The sequence below is a fragment of the Haliaeetus leucocephalus genome, unplaced genomic scaffold, assembly GCF_000737465.1.
Source record: "Haliaeetus leucocephalus isolate CR32 unplaced genomic scaffold, Haliaeetus_leucocephalus-4.0 Scaffold284, whole genome shotgun sequence".
NCBI lineage: Eukaryota > Metazoa > Chordata > Aves > Accipitriformes > Accipitridae > Haliaeetus > Haliaeetus leucocephalus.
In genome coordinates, this window is record NW_010972720.1 from 5900177 (window position 1) to 5919354 (window position 19178).

The window sequence follows — 19178 nt, forward strand, 5'->3', positions numbered from 1 at the left end:
TGATTCTTTCTTGAGGTTTGCTTTTCAAATAAGTTTTTATTTGCTCCAGTAATGATTTTTGTGTGCATGTTTCCCTGTCCCTGCCAAAAAAGATAAGTAAATAGAGTAGAAGAATGGCAGATATGGTTAAGCTTAGTCCATAATGAAATGGCCTTAAGCAACTAATTGATAGACACTGAGGATACTTTCTGTAAGTGGGGAGAAATCCATCTGCATAGAAACTAGTTTGCCATTCCTTCTTGTTCTGTGTGTACAAATCAAAAGAAGACTCAAAATGCATCTCTCTGTTCACTGAAAGTTGTTTCTCATCTAGAAGACATACATACCAACTGGGGTTGACTTTTATGGCATGTGTACCAGTAACCAGAATTCCTCTGGTTTTATCAGGAAGAGGAAACTCTTAAAAAGCTTATTGAGAGTACTGGTCTTAGCAAAAGCCCTGGCCATTAAACACCTGAGCACTAACTACGGGGAGTAAATCTGGCATCTTTGCCTATGTTCAGCAAAGATCTGTACCAAGTACAAATGCAACTTGGACTACCTGGAGAGTTTATCATGTAGGGGGGGGGTCACGCATCACATTGTACACAAACCTGATGAATTGACCAGCTAGGACTATGAAAACTGATATGAGATTAGCTGTACATGTAATTTACAGAAAACCACACTGGCATGAGCAGCGGCACATAAGTCATCAAATTTCTTTCTTGGGCTTTGCTAGAGAAGAGCTAGCATCATCTCTCACTTCAGTATATGAGTCACTTATTTTGATGGCCCAAGCAAACGATTTTCGTCTGTATTCTCATAGCATGAGGAATATTCAGTAGTGCCCCCACGGCCTATATTTGGGTGAGGATTGAATATAAACAGTCATAAAGCAGGAATCATGCCTCTGGCAGATGTGATGTTATTCTGCAACTTCATGTTTTGGAGACATGATAAACAATAGTCAACTGGCATTTACTTAAAGAAGCTACAAGGGTCCTACTGGAAAGAAACAATGAAGATCTATGTCAGGTCTCTGAGCTTGAATGAAGTATGGGGCCCAGGGGCATTCCAAGTGCCTTCCTTTTATATACTTTCCTACCAGTCTGACTGATCCCCCTGGTTATTGTCAGAGCTAGTCAAAACTGGGATGTGCCCATCCATGTAGTTGTCTGTTGGCCAAGGGTAGACTTTTTTGCATGCCAGCAACCACAGCCAGCTGGGTTCCAGAACAAGTATATCCGTCATCTTTCATGGGATGAGGACTTAAATTTCGCATGTCTAGACTGCCAGCATATTGACGTCTGGCTGGTAGCTGGGTAGGTATTTTGAAGAATAATTTTTCCTTGCCTTTATGAGAAGTCCTCTACAGTTGGAAAAGGTTTTGAATATAAATCACTGAATGTGAAAATTCTTCAGATTTTCCAGTTGTCTTTAAAGAAGAGCATATAATACATGTAACGTGCCATGAAGAAGTCCATACTTACAAAATTCATTAGGTCTTCACCCAAACTTTACGGAGAGCTATAAAATATTTTGGAATCTAGGCTTGAAGTTTGTGCTATTGTGGAAGAATATTGCAATGCAAGCATCTTATTTTGTAACTGTTGCAGCAAACTCTAAAATAGTTCTTAGCCTCTGGTAAGTATCTCACTGGTATTTAGAAACTTGAAAAATCTTTTTGAAGCTATCTACAAAGTCAGGTTCCTACATCTAAAGGTTCTAAAAAATTAAAAGAGCAATTTGATTCAATGATTATTATTAAATGGTAGCAACTAAAAGAGGAAAACTTGGAACCAAAACGTACCTATTAAAAAATAAATATTTACACGTACAGGGCTTTACACTGTTTTTATTGCAAGTTTAGGCTACGCAATTAATCAGTGCTTCTGTTATCTTGATAATCTGTCTGCTTGCTGTTGTAAATAACTTACACTTGCTGGTGGAGTTGCTGACAGCTATGTAGACTTTCAGCTTTTAGAAATGATACTAATTGTCCATGTTTGTGGCTTCTAAAAGCATTTGCTTCTGAGGTAATTTTCGCAGCTAATGTACCTCAAAGTCTTCACTGTTTGTATTTATTTTCTGGAGATGTGTATTTCCAAAGTGTGAATCTCTCTAATAGATTTAATTCACCTGAGACTATAAAAGGACCCAGTAGCTTTTGCTGAAAATGTTACCTTGTTTGTGACATTTGTTTATCTTTGTGGAAGAGAGAATGTTCTCCTATAACGCCTCATGTAACCTGTGAAACCTTGCACCTTAGGGAAGGATGCACGCATGAAATTTTCACACTTACACCTGCACAGAGCCAGGGAAATTGGACTGCAGGGAGTTCTTGAAGGGAGTGGGTGGGATGGGTTGCACGCACTTCCCCACCCACAGGCTCTCTCTGTGGAAAAGTGGTGGAAACTTGACCCATATCAGAAAAAATCTGGTATTCTGAATATCCCTTCCCATTCCCCACTTTGGCAGCGATGTGGGGTCACCACGCAGCAGAACACAAAATGTACCCTTCCTCCTCCTCTCTGCAAACATGTTGGTCTTTGTGCTCTTCATCGTAAATTCAGTCTGAGAACAGAGGACCTTTACTCACCTCTGCCATATCTGTTCAAGTTTCACCCGCAGAACATCTTTCATTTCAAGAGCAGCGGAGAGCTGTTGGACATGTAATTGATTCCTGCAGCCCCCTGTGCCTTGGCAGGTATCGTTAACCAGCTTCAGCAGCGAGACTGGTGGACTTACAAAGGTTCTGGCTTGCTTGTGATCATGCCATAAGCCACTGGCTGTGCCAGGAAGGAAAAAAAGAGATTTCCTGACTTACTCTGCTGCAGTCTTAACATGAGACAGTTCTCCCTCCTGAAATGTTTGGGTTTAGCCCCTGGTAGTAGTTATAAAAGCATGTTAAATATCAGACTTCTCAGCCTGAGACCATCCGTTTCCCTTGCAATCACGTACACCACCCCCGACCCCCCTTCCCGGGGTTGCATGTCACCAGCTTTGGGGTTACAGCAGAAGACAAAAAGAAAGGCATTTTCCCATATGATGGTTTAACCAGAAGATGGACTAGGGAAACATATTCAGGTGGAGGGGGTGTGATTATGTTAGAAATAGAGGGGTGTTTCCCCGCGAGTAGAAGGCAGCAGGCTTCCAGGGACTCCAGTTATTCAGATCTCCTCTGGCTCTATGTCTGTGTAAGATCTTGTCCCCCTTGACTGGGGCATAGCTTGCTTTATAAATCAGCAGTGTTACGTGGTGAGCAAGCTGTCTTTGTAAGTGCTCTCCGAGCATACCAAGAAGTACTTTTGCCAAATTTGTTACTGGTGAAATGACAGCTGTTGGGTATAAAGGGAGTCTACACACTTTCTGCACATTAAATCATTTGAAACTCACATTCTGTTTATGTAGAAATTAGATTACTACTAGGAGGTTTCAGATAAGTTGGTTTTTTTTAAGAACTAAATAATATGCAGAATTTGTAATTCTGCCAGAAGGACATAGAATTGTAATGAATCATTTTATTTAGCCTTTGCTTACGCCAGAAGAAGCAGCAACATTTCTTTTGCTGCCGCAATTGCCTCGAAGGCAGGAGCATCATGGAATTCAACTTGCATTTGCTAACAGTATATGGGAGATTTCATCACTTTTCACTTCACCATGGTAGTGATTCACTTTGTGCTTATTTGTGTATTTTTGCTATTGTTTCAAAAACATTTATTTTAGCTCTGCTCTTTTTGGGTCTTTGTGTGTATACTATCTAGTTGGCTGCTTAAATCAAAGGGTGTAGTTGTGAGCTGTGATTTCTCTACCTTTTATCTGTTCTGTCAGTGTCTGTCTTAGAACTACAGCAGTGTTGTTAAAAGGAAGACCTTACTATGACATGAATCAGCCATGTTTTTTCAGGGAGCTTGGTTCAGGTGAGAAGCTGTAAAGTTTAGCTAGGAACTGATGTGAAAGTTCACCTGCTGGAAACAGCTTTGGAGCAGCAACACAACAAGGACATAAGGAAAATATGTACAAGAAAAGACAAAGCCTACAGTCATTTATGAAAATATATATGTAATTTAAATGTAAAAAAGACTGATTTTCACAATTTGCTGTGGTTTATACATTTAAAAAAATATTTCTGGAATTTCCTCCCTAACTTTTTGTTTATTATTGAGCATAATTTTTTATTATCATTAATTATAGTACAGTCTGTTTAAGCCGCTCAGCATACTGCTGTCCTTCACAGCATTTGCAGAATAAATAGTGAACACATACAAATGTCTAATTAAATCACTCTCCATGTCCACTGATAACCTCTGAAAGTATCATAGATTTACTTCAAATGCTATGCTAGATATGGGAGAGTTTTGTTTATAAGTTACATGAACTGAGACAGTCAGACGGACAGGTAGTTTTTGTTTCAACTCTTAGCCATTCAAAGTTCATGTTGATTTGAGGGTTAATGACTCTATCTTCCCTCTGAAAAGGGAAGCAGTTGTACTGGAAACCTAGACAATTTTAAGAAATCTTTTGCAATGGATTTGTTCTTTTGATTGATACCTAACTAGACTTGATTGTCATTAGAATAGAATATCTTACTAAAATCAAGAGGTTGGGGTTTTTTTAAAGATAAGGAGGAAGAGAAAAACTGTAATTCACATGGAAGCCTAAAAAGCTTATTTAAAGTCATTAGAGAACAATAGTTCCTCAGTTTGCTCTTGTGGAAGCCTCCCCCTCTTCTGTCTTTCTCTTCCCTGATGCAGTTAGGAGAAAAAAGTATTTAAAAGCTATTTTGGAAGCTTAGTTCCCTATTCTTTTCCTGTCTTTCATGATCTGCATATTCCTTATACTTTATAACAGATGGATCAATTAATTGATCTGGAGACAAAAATTAATCTGGTGACCTACTGCTTTATTTCTCTCTTGTTCTAAGGCCCAAGCTGCAGTCTATAAAAATTTTTACCTTTAGCTCTAGAAGCCAGGATTAAACTCCTTTTAAAAAAGTCAAGGCTGTAGAGTAAGCATTTTATTTCTGTGTTTTCCATAAAAGTTTGGTTATTATGATTTTTTAATAAAATTGTATATACTTTCTCATTTTTCTTAGAATTTTTCTCTTAGCCATTCACTTTTGCATCACCTTTGTGTATTATTCATTCAACCTCTTTTCTGTGCAATTCCACCATTTTTCCCCCCTATGGTTTTCTTTTCATCTCACTGCCCCTGTTCCTTTTTCATTTCCTCCAAAGGAAAACATGAATCCCTCTTATCTGAGTTCTTTCAAATCTGATGAAACAAACTCACCTATTTGTGCTTAGAAGTTTTATATTGTGTTTTCCCATTCCTAGCTTATCTTTCACAGATTTTATTAGTATGGCCTTGTGTTCCCAGACAAGGCTGAACATGCAAAAATTGGTCAAGAATTTCATCACTTATAATGAACTAATTTGTGAGCATTTCAAACTACTTTTGGATTTGTAAATTTACAAAATGTTCAAGAGGCACCATTAACCTTAACAAGTCCATGACAAAAATCCAGTTGACTTAATTAGTGAAGAATTTTTCCCCTGGCTGTTGGAATTGAGGAAACCTAGTGGTTTGCTCCTTCTTCATGAATGTCAGCCATGTGTCCGTAACAGTCAGGTTTAGTAAGTAGCAGAAGAGCCTTTAGATGCTATTTTATTTATTGGGAAGAAAGGCAGTTTTTTGCAGCACTGGTTGTGTCAGCTGTAAGCATTATGTCATCATGACTTGTGACTGTATTTTTTCACGTTAAAGGTTTTGAAAGTTTTGGTGTTTTTTAACCTGTACAGTAGTAACTGTGCTTCTAAAGTAAATAGCTGTGGCAAATTGTTTTTCTTGGAAGTGTTAAGAAATAAAATCAGAAGACAAAGAAAAACATACAGTTGTAGCTCACTTGGGATTAATGATTTTGGATACGAACCAAAATTATGTAACACATGAAAATGCTAGGAAATTTATTAAGAAGTCATACATCAAACTTAGCAATCCATACGCACTCCAGTTAAACATGTGGTATGAAATGAGTACATATATTAACACAAGTCATTTTGCCTGAATCAGGATTATAGAACTTACTCAGCTTACAGCTGAAGCATGGCATTTTTTTTAATATAACATTTATTTATAAATCACAATTTTTGCAGTCAAAATTAAGTGGGTTTCTGTATATGGTATGAACATAAGGTGCTGGATGAGCAAAGCAGGAAATGGGATATTCCACATCATTTTACCTGTTTTTTACGGGCAGGTTTTGGCTGTGTACTCAAAGATTTTTTTAGATTAATTCCAGTGCCCTGTCTGCGTTTTGGAAAGCTGAATTTTTCTTCCCCCTACAAAGTCTTTCAGCCAGACTTCTCCAATTTTTGTTTCATGTTTTGTTTTCTTTCAATGGCAACCCGAATTCTCTGGTTAAAAAGCTAGCTTTCAATTTGTGAACTCAAAACGTATTTTTCTACTGATTCCCGTGAGCTACGAGCAAAGAAGTTTATCTGAAGCTAGCAATAATTGCATAAATTTCTCACTTCTGACTCTAACAAGGAAGAAGGATGATCTGATTTATGAAGACACGGAAAAGTCTACTCTGAATAGAAACAAGTGTGACTTCAATTGAAGCCTATGGGCTTGGTGATCCCCAGCCCCAGGGAATATTGCTCTGGGAGACTGCTATCCCCCAGGGAAAAAAACTGAGCCCACAGTCCTGCAAAACATCTGAATCCCACTGCAGGGAAGCCAGGCCAGGAGCACACCACTAAAGGTTGCGTTATTATATTTTGAATCTCTGCATAATGTAAGCTGAATGTCTTTTCTTTGTCTCAAGTGAGCAAGATTTTGTCTTTTCTCACCATGTGATAGCATCTTTTCCCAGTTTGATCTCCAGGCAAATTGTTGGAAATAAGTCAGTGACATGTTCCCATTGGAGGGGTTTTTTTTGGTTTCACAGACCTCAGGTCCTAAAAAGAAAATAGAAATAATGTCTATTAGTATCCCTGCTAACTACTGCATGAGTTAGCCTGGGGTGGAAGGAGATGGTGTTTGCATAATACGACAGCAGGATTGTAAGTACACTGTTGCTTCTAATTTATTCTGTGTGCATAGTTGCCATCATGTGTTTTATGTTATCTTTTTTATTTCTTTTTCTTGTAAAGCAACATCATAAGTATGTTACCCCAGCAGGTTAAATTTCAATTTACTTTAGCAGTGTTTCTGTACTTTTCTTTTTTCATCTTTCTTCTTAAAATCCCTCTGGAGATAAAGAGGCCACTATTAGAAAGGTTGTTTGCTGAACTAGTTCCACTATAGCTTTTTTCACTGAAGCTGAAATATTTATCTCTGTTTCAGCTTTCATAAGGTGATTAAGCCATCCTCAACTCAGTCGAAAACCTGCAAAGTTTCAGTTTACTCTGTTACTTAAAACGTCTGACTTGCGGATGACAGCGTCACCATCAGTTTTCCTTGATCCAGGTGAATTTGTTCTCCCAACCTGAGCTCTTTCACCCCATATGCTTTTGTAACTACCTTCCATTAGCCGGTCTCTTATATGGTACCATGGACAAGAAGGCACATATCGCTATATGGTATTTAAATTAAACAGATTTTCCCTGCTGTAATATTGACCATGTGTTACATATGTATTGAAGGGGTTAATGGAGGGGTTGCGGGCTGGAGGTGGGTATGGTGGAATGCTTTGAGAATCGATTCCAGCTAATGGAAAAAATGTTTTAAAAGTGAGCTGGTTTGGTTCCCACAGTGAACAACAGAGAGTGGAAACAATACTTAATAAGCCCTTCAGAAGTAAATCCTCCGATTTTTCCTTTCACCACCATCTACATAAGAAATGCCCGCTTTCTTCTCAATGGGCAGTATTTCTTCCTGCAGTGTATTTACCTTACTCTGTTAGGTATCAAGAGAAAGCTCATTATGTCTTTGGACAAAAAAAAAATTGAAAAATGTCTTCTGTTCATATGTCCTCTAAGACTTAAGTTTTATTGACTTTGCACATTTTTGTTTAAACAGCAGGTTGACCAAAAACAACCAACCCTAAGATTCCTTCTCAACTGCCCCATCTGGTTTCCAGTAAATTGAAGAAGTTTTAACTATATGCATCTTGTTTTACAAAGATAGGTGCTGCAAATGAAAATCTCAGTTGTACTTGGGTTATGGGGGAATGTTGCCTCTTCTGATTTTTCTATGTGTCACTTCCATTTTAAAAATTAAGGCACTTAGAAGATTTGGCAAACTTAACCTGTTACTTGTGCAAATAATACATGATTACAGTTTGTTGTTGTTGTTTGGGTTTTTTTTTACTATATAGTTCTCACACAGAGTCGAGGGGCTTACAGTAAAATTTTTGCATTGCTAATTAAGATGATTATATACAGATTTAAATTAAGGAAGAGTTTTTGTTTTATTGTTAAATCTCACTGAAAAATCCAAACTTTATTTTGCATTTGAGAATTGGCATGATTTTAAATGCAGGGCATATTTGTTGTGAACCATGAACGGTCTTTATGAAACCTGAAGAAGATTTGTGAAAACAGCCTGTAATAAAAATCACACATGCTTCATAAAACACTACTTGATAGATATCACTTGCACCATTAAGGACTAAACGACAAAGGATGTAATTTCAGTTCTGGCATGCAATATTAATCGAAAGCCTTTAAAGCATCTTGCTGATGGGAACTATGACAACATGACATTGAAGAATTACGAACTAGAGACATCTATCTTAATCAGATTTTCAAAGTAAATGCCATAAAATAGAAAGTTATTTTATCAATCTTCACAGGGTCACATATCATATAGGGTATATAGCTTTTTAGCTTGTTTATTCCAAAAAAAAAAAAAAACAGGGACAAAAAACTCTGCCTTTCAAGTAAGTTTTAAAGTTCAGTTTCATATACTTTACAAAGTTTTTGTGAAAAGCTTGTTAGTAACTGATGGTTTCTGTTTGCTGCAGTAAGATTTCTAAAACATTATGGAGAACTGAATTATAAAGCAGAGCTGAGCATGCACAGGTATTACCAGTATGGAGTGGTTGAGGGGAAATACTTTGCTGAATGGATGTGAAATGGAAAGACAAAGTTACAGGTGTACCTTTAACCTGAAGTAACACTCCTGTAGACAGCACATCTGAAAGACACAAATGAAAGATATTGGTAAAAATATTTTTTCTTCAGTTCTTAAATACTGCATTTTTCATGCATGATTCATTTCTTTGTTTTCCAGCATATATTTAACTGGTAAAGAACAGCTTCCTTTTACAGTATAGGAAATTATCAACATGTACTTTGTGGTTTAAAATACCAACATTATGTGTTAGGGACTATCCTACTGCCCTCCAGGGAGCTCCAGCTACTTCTCTACTCCTGTCATCTGGCAGATCTTAGACATACACTGACGATGTGTGCACCATGAGATCATTTTGAGTTTCTCCACAATCAAATAAGTCTGTCTTCCCTTTCACGGCAGAACTCTTTATTTCTCTTTAAAATAATGTTGAGATTTAAAGAAAAATATGTAGTGTGAATAACAAAATTCAGGTTTTCTTTATAATTTCTTCCAAACTTGGGATGCATAAGCAAAGCAATGCAATCTTTCAGAGCATATCCTGCAGTTAAATTCACTGGTAGTTTCTCACTCCTGGGTAGCTTGACAGGTTGTCAGACCTTACAGGCAGTGTAGTGATGGGGAGACAAACATTGGCGCACTTTGATCAAGCTACTTGTATGACTTTTTCCCATTTTATATTATAATAGTATACACACACACATACACAAGATGCATGTCTTGATCAAAGTGTCCTTGTCACTTCTCCACATTCTTGTCAGCACGTAACTAGCACAGAAGCACAAAGTGCTTCAAGAGGAAGTCAGCAGCAGTGGCTGCGGGTTAATTCTGTTCCCATCTGTATGTCCATTAATTGTAAAGCAAGCAGAAAAGGACAGTGCCGGCTGACAATAAATCAAAGTGGGAGGGCTCTCCTGTGGTGGTAGGCACTGTGTCACCTCATTCCTGGGGTTGAGTGTGTGGTTTGGATCCTTAAAGCAGTTGGCAGGGCAGAGGCAATTTGGACATGGATAAGATTAAACAAATACTTCGGATTAACTACAAAATGAGCACATACAGCAAGTTATCTTGGATTGCCACTATAGCTTGTAGTAAATGATCAGAAAGGAAACTTTGACTCTTGTACACCTTGGCAGAAAAAGTACACTGAAGCAGTGGTTCATTCAAAAGACAGATCTGCCTAGTTACAAATGAACACTTAAATACACAATTTTTCTCTAAACCCATAACCTTCTTTTTGTTTTCATTAATTAAATACAGCTTCTCATGAAAGGTGTTCTCAGACCAGACACTTCTGGAGTGAATGGTTTTACTTGCCTGCAGAATCACTGAAGTCCCGGCCATAGCAGTACACGTAGCCTATTACCCCTCATAAGCAGGGACCTAAAAAAAAAGCTCCTTTGGGAGCTCTAGGAATAATTAAGCCAATAATACCTACTTTCTTCAATTTGCAGGGATTTCCAAGGTAAATCCCACTTCTGCTTACAGTACTTTTGGAGATACATCCGTTAATTAGGTAAAATTTCAAGTCCATCTAAGTGTTTTATTGAGGAAATCAAACCAGTTCTTATGGAAATTACTTTTGACTGCTAGCAATCAAGGGCTAGCAGAGGAGGGACCAGTGACCTGGAAACGAAAGGTTATCTTGTTACCAGTTTACTAAAACATTCAGTCTACTCCAGCTGCTTACTTCTGGTATGTATTGTGGATATTTCCATTACCATGGCAGAGACACTTCTGAAGTGAGAGGGAAAAAAGGAGCAACCTCACTAGAAGGAGTTAAGACTCTCACAGACATAGATACTGAATTACATTATATTCACATTTGAAATGTTTATATCACAATGGAAGTCTTCACTTTTGTGTTTGTCATGGAAACTCAAAGTTAACGTTAATTATACACTATTAAAAAGCCAAATCCTTATCAAATGGAAATCACCTCTTTTTCCTAGATGAGTAGCTAGCTGGCAGGTCTCAGTTTTCTGTCTGTTACAGAAAGGCTATCACACAAAATGTGCAACAAATTACTTTTTTTCATGGATACTTGGTCTGCTTTTCTCCTTCTGTATTAACCCCTTTCCCCCAAATGGCAGTAGTTATTGTAAATATCTCTCTCTCCTTACTTTTTACTGTCACATGTGCATTGTCCTGTATCTTTCTTACGCTGTTCAAATTCTGTAACAATTAAATGATAATATTAATTAAATGTAAATTACATTTCGAAAAAGAAAAGAGAAAAAGGGTTTGTGAAAGGCTACAGAGTGCATATAATTTACCTCTACAATTGAAATGGCTGCTTTGCTTCACTGTGGTTCCCTAGGGTAAATAACAATTTAAATGTGTTTTGAAAAATTCATGTAACTGTAGTAAGACAGCTTTCTACCCGATTTCTTGTGACTTTTCCAAGTTCTGTACATATGTTCGCATGCATAATTATCTGATGCTGACTTATGCAGCAAATGCCTCAAAAATGTGGGGCTTTTTTTGCTCTACCTGAACAACTTGAATGCACAGGCTGGTTGCTGGGCCAATTTACGTTTGCTTCTTGCTGCAGAAATCTCCTCTTTAAGATGAATGGGATTGCTCTACAGTCATTAATGTCTAGACCGAACAAGAAAGTTTTAATTAAAACTTCCCATTTTTAGACATAAGCCTACCTGTACCCATACGTGCTTATTTTTGGTGTAAACCAGACATTCGCATTTTGATTAAATCAATTAGGATAGCATTTAAAATCCAATATAAAGCAAAGCAACTGTAGCTTTCTGCAATAGCTTTTAAGTGTTTCAACACAATTATACTTTTATCAGATTTGAATGCTCTTTCTTCTTCCTGATAGTCTGTAAGAAGGAAGGTTCTAGTAAGTGGTTTGTTGTGAGGGTCCTGGCCAAGTCCCAGGACTGCTGATCTTTTCACTAACCAAGGTAAGAACTGTTTCCTTCTAGGATTCCCATTTTCCAACAAGGTGATTGATAGAGAGGAAGGAGGAGTTAAAGGTCTCGATACTAGCCGTTGTGGCACATGCAGGAGTATTTTCACCAGGAGTAGTCTCCAGTGTTGCAGAGATCATGAAGTATGTGTCCATGTCACAAAACTCACACTGTCTTTATCAATTCCTTAATTATGAAAAGTAAAAAAAACAGTACTTTTCTGGCTGTGATGCTGATTTCCTAGGAGACCTGTGTGAATCCCTTAACATATATGCCTCAGTTTCCCTGCATGTGCAATGAGAATCTTTTCATACTATCACAGGGATGTCACGAGGCTTAGTTACTATGCAAGACTGATAGCTTTGTGTGAAAGTCACAGTAATACTGAAAGCTGTTCTTCAGCTATTAACTCCTTTAAAGAGGAGTGAAAAAAGGGAATCTGGCTCCAGCTTAAGAACAGCATTCAAAACACGACTGTTGTGATGATTGTATCTTCCTCGCAAATCAGTGGTGCAAGATTGAAGTTTCTGTTAGAAATTGCATGGCAGTTGCAAGAACTGTGGATTCAAGAAATCTGGCAGGTTGAAGAAGACATCGAAAGAGCAGTCCTCAGTGATCTCTCATTCAGAACGACAATATAAGACTGAGGAAATTTAGAGGAATATAGATTTTAGCTCTATTGATTTATGGAAAATCTAATCTTGTTAGGCTCAATTCTACCTGTAGCTCTTGCACAATTAGAAGAGGAATAAATCATTCTAGATTTTTCAGGCATTTGTGATTCTGTGGGCGCTGTAGATTCTCTGCCAAGTGAAGCCACCCTCAGACACTAGAAAATGTCACTCGGGAGCATCCTAAGGAGAGAGACAGTGGGTTTCCAGGATGTGTGGTCTTTGCAAAGTTGTACTTGCTGTGCTCTTCTAGCTCCCTTCTAGCTTGCGCCTCACGGTTACAAGCTCATCCCGCAACTCTTAATTTATTTTATATGTTACTCTCTAGTTTCGGTGTCAGTAATATTTATACATTATATAGCAGAAGGGCTTTGTAGGTTCATAGTAAATTTCTGGGGGAATAATCTAAATCCCAAACAGTGGCCTGAGTAGCTGGCCTATGGGCTGAGGAATACAGTTTCACTCCTCCAGCATGTTACCGGTGTACCTACTAGATCTATGCATTTATTTGGGGAGTGCATAAATATCCTTTACAGAGCCTTTACTATGCCTCTTCTTCCTGGTAGAGTGCGTGGGAAGGTTTGATGTCTACCTGAAAAAACCCTGCAGGCCTGGCATAGTCCCCTTATGCAGACCCTCCTTTGTGCAAGAGAAAAACATTGTTTTATCCTCTGCTTTGTCTTCAGCAGAGGATGGTGCAAGATCTTCAGTACTAAAAATGATAGATTAAAAGATTGATTTTCAGCTGAGATTTTAAATGAGAAGAGAAATTAATGAAGAAGAGGGATGTCAGAATAACGTCTCAGCTGGTAGGAGCTGCAGAGGAGGATGGTGTTGCACTGATCACGGCAACACTGTTCAACAAGGCTAGGCAGGTAGGAGAGTCAAAAAAGGGAATAACAAAGACAAAAAGTCAGGTCCTTAAGACAATTTTGATTAATTTATCTGATTAAAAATAAATTAATGAAAATTATGTAATTTGTAAATTTTTTCTGTTGTTTAATCATTTATACATATATATTTACACATGTATATGTATAACTATTTACACAGACACGTGTGTGCATATATATTTATATGTACACATACACCTATATATTGTAAAATACAGGGCCACGGTTAAGTCTGCACCAGCCGATAAATAGCTTGTAATCTAAATCAGATAAAATTTTAAGTAGGCATGGGAAAAAAGTCTTTGCTAGCGTTAGTCTGTTAACTTTCCTTTATCTGGCTTGTTGAAATGTGGCTTGAAGCCCTTGATAGTGATTGTAATCATATGCAATGACACCCTTTCTGTCAGTGTTGGTAAAGACAAAGCTGAGCAGTTGTATCCTTCCTGGATACATTGTATTAGAGATTTGATGTTGAAAACCTTATTGCAATGTAAATGGTGTCATTATTTTAATGACAGATTCAGCATTGCTGTAGTTTGTGACAACAGTTGTACTGACCACAAAAGATAACTGGAAAGGAGAATGGGGTTCTCGGAAAGGAAATTATTCTGAAGGCTGGATTTTCTGTTTAAGCTTAGCACGTCTATTCCTTAAGATTCTCAAATTTTCTTATGTTCATGACATGAGAAATTACTCACTGCTAAGTTATTTTTATAGTAGTCACCTGTAAGTTATTAAAAACATCTGTTTCAACAGAAATACTTTTCCTGTGTTCTCTGTACTGAGGTATTATTATTGGGTTTGCAACAATTTGTAGTTATAACCAGTTCCAAACAGAGAATTGCTTATGAAGATCAAACAACTAATTTAAAAACAACGTGAAAGCATTTACACTGTGAGCAAAGTGCAGGTCCTGTATCTTCTGCTCTGCCTAAGACTTGTATTTATATTAATAAGTATGTTCTACTACATTAGTTTAGGAAATAGATTGCAATTTGAGTTATATTTTTAAGTGTCATCGCTAAATCATGATAAATGAAGTATTTTGAGGTTTTTTAAATTTTGTGTTCATTGTGTTGTATGGCAAGGTTTGTCTTCTATTTATGACTTATTTACTACTGATTATACAGAACAGATTGTTAAAACCTAGCATTGATGGAGGTATTTGATTGTGGGGTTTGCTGGTTTGAGGTTTTGGTTTTAAGCTTTATGGCTGTTGTATGCTTTGGTTAAGTCAAAAAATATTTCCTTTTGTTTTGATGGCCGACTCTCTGATCACCTGTGACTTACTCTAAACTGTAGTTATATTGCATAGTGTGAAATTGGAAAATCTGTTCTGTGTGTGTTCTAATGGATGTGATGGTCATTAAGTATATGAGTCTTCTGACGTTGTAATCAGATGTGATTCAGTCTGTTAAATATCCATGAAGCAACATCTGCTTCACAGAGTGACCTTCTGCTAAAGAATACTTAGCATCTATTAGCAGATCATAGTGCAGATCTGCCTTATTTGAAATGCACTAAACTAGAGTAGTCTACTGCTGTTTAGCAACTAGCTTGTAATAATTTATTGCAGTTAAATAAAGCTTAAAAAACTCCATTAAATAATTATAGGGATTATATGCATTTCGAAAACCTTTGTGTTCTGCTGAAATTACCCATTTAATTTCAGGGTTGGTTTGTTAAAAAAAGCTGAAATCTAAAGGCACATTAGGGGATCTGTCAGATGCTATTTTCTGTAGGTGTTAATAAAACCAGATTAAAAAAAAAAAACTGAAACAAATTAAAACCAAAAGCAATTTTACCATCTGTTGTATATTAATTAGAACTTTGTGTATCAAGGGTAAACTTGCTCTTAGAGAATGTCACTGAATGTCTGCTAATAGAATAGTATGCAAATATATTAGATGATAGGATTATGTTGAATTTCTCATTCTGTTTTGGTTGTAGCAAATGCTAAGATGGTGTATAACGAACTTTAATTTTCTTTCTTCTTAGAGCAACCTCCAAATAACCAAGGCCAGTCGACCCTGCAACCTTTGCCACCTTCTCACAAGCAACATTCAGCACAGCATCACCCATCCATCACCTCACTTAACAGAAACTCACTGACAAATAGGAGGAATCAGAGTCCGGCCCCGCCGGCTGCTTTGCCCGCCGAGCTGCAAACCACACCTGAGTCAGTCCAGCTGCAGGACAGCTGGGTCCTTGGCAGTAATGCGCCACTGGAAAGCAGGTAATTACTTAGGCACTACTACAGACTGTGGCACTTCTAAAGAAAACATTTAGCTTGATGAAAGATGACCAGCAGCTAATACTTCCCCTCATTCAGGAAACAAACCCGAAAACTTTTCAGTACTAAAAAAATCTATTCTATCTCTAAAATACACAATGACACTCTTTTCCCTTGCAATGCCTATTGCAAAGTAATTGGACTCAGAGAGTATATTAATTTTTCCAGACAAGCATTTTCCTTCCTGTTCATAATCTGTGACTTTTGACTGTTGGAAGGAATTTCTTGCCTTGCGTGCCAGATATGTTGTGTGTCACATACATACTGCCATACAGATAGAATGTCGAGGAACTTTCAGTAATACTTTTTAAGTCTTGTACATGGTCTCTTTAAAGAAATACCCATGTGAGGCTATATTAAAGTTGCCTAGGATTTGGTGAGACGAAGGAACTCAGTTCTGGTATAATGATAAATTTGTCCTCATTCTTTTTTGTCTTCTAGAATTGATAACTGGCTCTAGGAAAGAAGCACCTAATATAAAGGGTGACGCTAGCTTCTTGAGATGCAGAATGATGTATAATGCAGAATGATCTATAAAAAAATTATATAGGACTTAACTGGCATAGATCTGAATTTACCTACAGTGATTAATTAATACTCATGTTACACTCACTCAGCACTAATTTTTTATTAAGGGAAGCCATAATACTCCAATTTAGTCATCAAACTGAGCATTTATAACTATATTGAAGCTGACACTAATTCTTGAAAATGTTTATGAAATCCCTTCGGTTCATTCTTTGAATCCTTTTAAATTATGTTTTGTAACGAAGTAAAGATAGTCCAGCTGATTTTGACTAACGTAAAACATACATGACCTTAAGATTCTCTATTAGGTAGTTTTGTCCCCATAGATGTTTCAGGCAACTCTTCTGCTGGGCTGTTGGGAATGGCTATTCTTTTCCTTAGTTTTCTTGGACCCTCCTGTATTGCTTATTTGACGTAGACACTATGGAACAGGATTCCACTGAAGGGATTTCATCATCATACTGAGACAAATTAGTACATTAAGAAAGATTTTTCTTACAGAACAAGTAAGTTTGTAGTGGGAATAAGATGTTTGATGTTTTCCAGACGCTGGTTAATCTTCAGTAGATGGGTAAGGTCTTTGATGGTTGCTACTATTGCCGTATATGGTTTTATTGTGTTTATAAAGAAAAAGACATAGGAGTTGAATGAGAATACCATTTCCAACCTGGAGTAAATATTTTTTGCCAAGTAGAGTCTTTTCATCTTTTAAATGTTCCTGATGAAAAGCTAAGGGTATTCGAGTGTTCAAGTTTTGAACACTTGTGAATGAGCTGAAATGTGAAAATTTCACATAAAAACTGACAGAGAGCCCTACTGTAGTTTCTGTAATAGACTCACTTGGTTGGAACTCTGGAGGTGAAGAACCTATCTTATTTGTCATTGATTTTTCCCTTTTTGGTTAAGGTTCCCTACTGAGTGTGATTCTTAAGCTCAGTTTCAACTATATTAACAACGTCATGATAGGTCTCTTCCTTCGTCCTTTTCTCAGCCTATTTATTTCCTTACTGGCATTATTTTAGCTTGTGCTCATAGTCAGCTTCCCCCCCGCCTTTTTTTAAAATCTGACTTACGTGACGGCCATTTAGAGGTACAGAATGTGAATGTCAGCATATATACATAGCTATCTTTCTATCTCTATAGGCTCATATTGGTGATGGGTGGCATAAAAATGACATACAACTTGCTGTCATATATAGCTGGATAGTGAATAGGCTGTTTTTGTGTATGTGCATGTAGGTGAGAGAGACAGATCTGCAAAGCCTGAGGGAGATTTTAGTCCCTATCATTTTGCAGTAGTAATGGAAGTGCCTTTGAAATACATATTTCGTAATACTGGTTTCAGTTGTATATTTAATAGAATACTCTGCAATTTGGCTCTGTGTAGAGTTAATACTTTTGTGTAAAGCACTGCTGTTACTGGTTAAATGGATGAACTGTGAGGTGATGTCCAACAGAAATTCCAATTTATGGTTTTTTAAACATAGAAAGACTCTTTGCTTAAAATTTTATGAGGGCCTAAAACTGTAACTTGGATTACATGAGTGCTTCTTTCATCTTTGATGCCATCTTTAAATGACCGTGAGGTTACTGAGCAGTGGCAGAAATTGTCTTCACTCTACTGGGGCTCCGTAAAATCTACGTTTAAAAAAAAAAAAGCAAGACAGTAAGAAAATACTTTCTGCAGATTTCCTGCAGAATGCAGAACCTTTTCATTGGACATTTAATGATCTTTACTATTTGACTCTTCCCCAACCTGCTGGGGGTTAGGTTCAGCTGTAGAAGCCATAGATCTGCTGGAAAAGCCAGCACCATAGAACACTACTAACTTTTGAAGAACTAAAAAAGCAGGACTATATTGGATAACTTTCCATTTTGTTCTTTGAATTACTGGTTGGACAGCCAAAATCATGCAAATGCAAGACTACATGTGAGGTATCTGAATATTATAAATTATGATTAAGTAATCAAATATTAGTAGGGGTTTTTATTATCATTGGTCTTTAAGTTTTTATTCACCTACTAGTTTTAGTAATGAGCACCAGGATCATTAGTTGCATTCTCATGGCTTTATGTTCTAGTAGGATCTAAACTACTTATAATTAAAAATACTTAGTAAATCAGTTCTTTAAATGCTTTCTCTGTTAAATATTTGAGTGTGCAGAATTTTTTGAATGTGCAATCAGTTAGGTATGTTAGGAGTGTGCAGAGGAAAAGTATGTTAGAATTTGTAAATTTGTTGATCAAAGTAAGCTGGTAGCATCTCTTAGTGTGTTTCTCAGGCAATATTTCATTAATTTTAGGCATTGAATGTCTGAGATAAATTTGTCAGCAAGGGGAAATTTACATAGTCCAGTCAAGGAATAAATCTCTGAGAATACTATATAACTTTATTCAGAATCTGTGCTAATGTGTCAGTGAATCAAAGAAGAGCTTTGCTTTTTCTTACTTCATTTTCTGTATAAAATACCTCGGGTTTTTTGAAAGACGGCTATATTTTGTATGATGGACTCTGAATTTTTAATAGAAACTAACCAAGAAACTAACATGTTTTTCATAGCCTATACTGATACTGCTTAGTCTTCTCTTAACCCCTAAAAAATAGAGTGGATAGGAACATTACCGTGTTCGGTTACTTATCTACTAATTTTACCCAGAAGAAAGAGGGAGGTGGTTGAAGAAATACTTGATGGCTGGAAAATACTTCAGCATTTTGAAGGATTTAATTAAAGTACTAGAATACCTCAGAAGTGGTACAGACAAAACAATTCCTAGAATGTGTTACTTCAAAAGCATTCTG

The 19178-nt window shown here is 37.0% G+C and overlaps 1 protein-coding gene across 1 annotated transcript in view; it reads left to right on the forward strand.

Annotated features, from left to right (window-relative positions):
- Positions 1–19178, forward strand: part of TENM3 (teneurin transmembrane protein 3) — a 326450-nt gene that overhangs the window by 170373 nt on the left and 136899 nt on the right. The window contains 2 exon segments of the mRNA XM_010569981.1: positions 4685–4699; positions 15625–15793. Of these exon segments, the coding sequence (XP_010568283.1) occupies positions 4685–4699; positions 15625–15793 (184 nt within the window).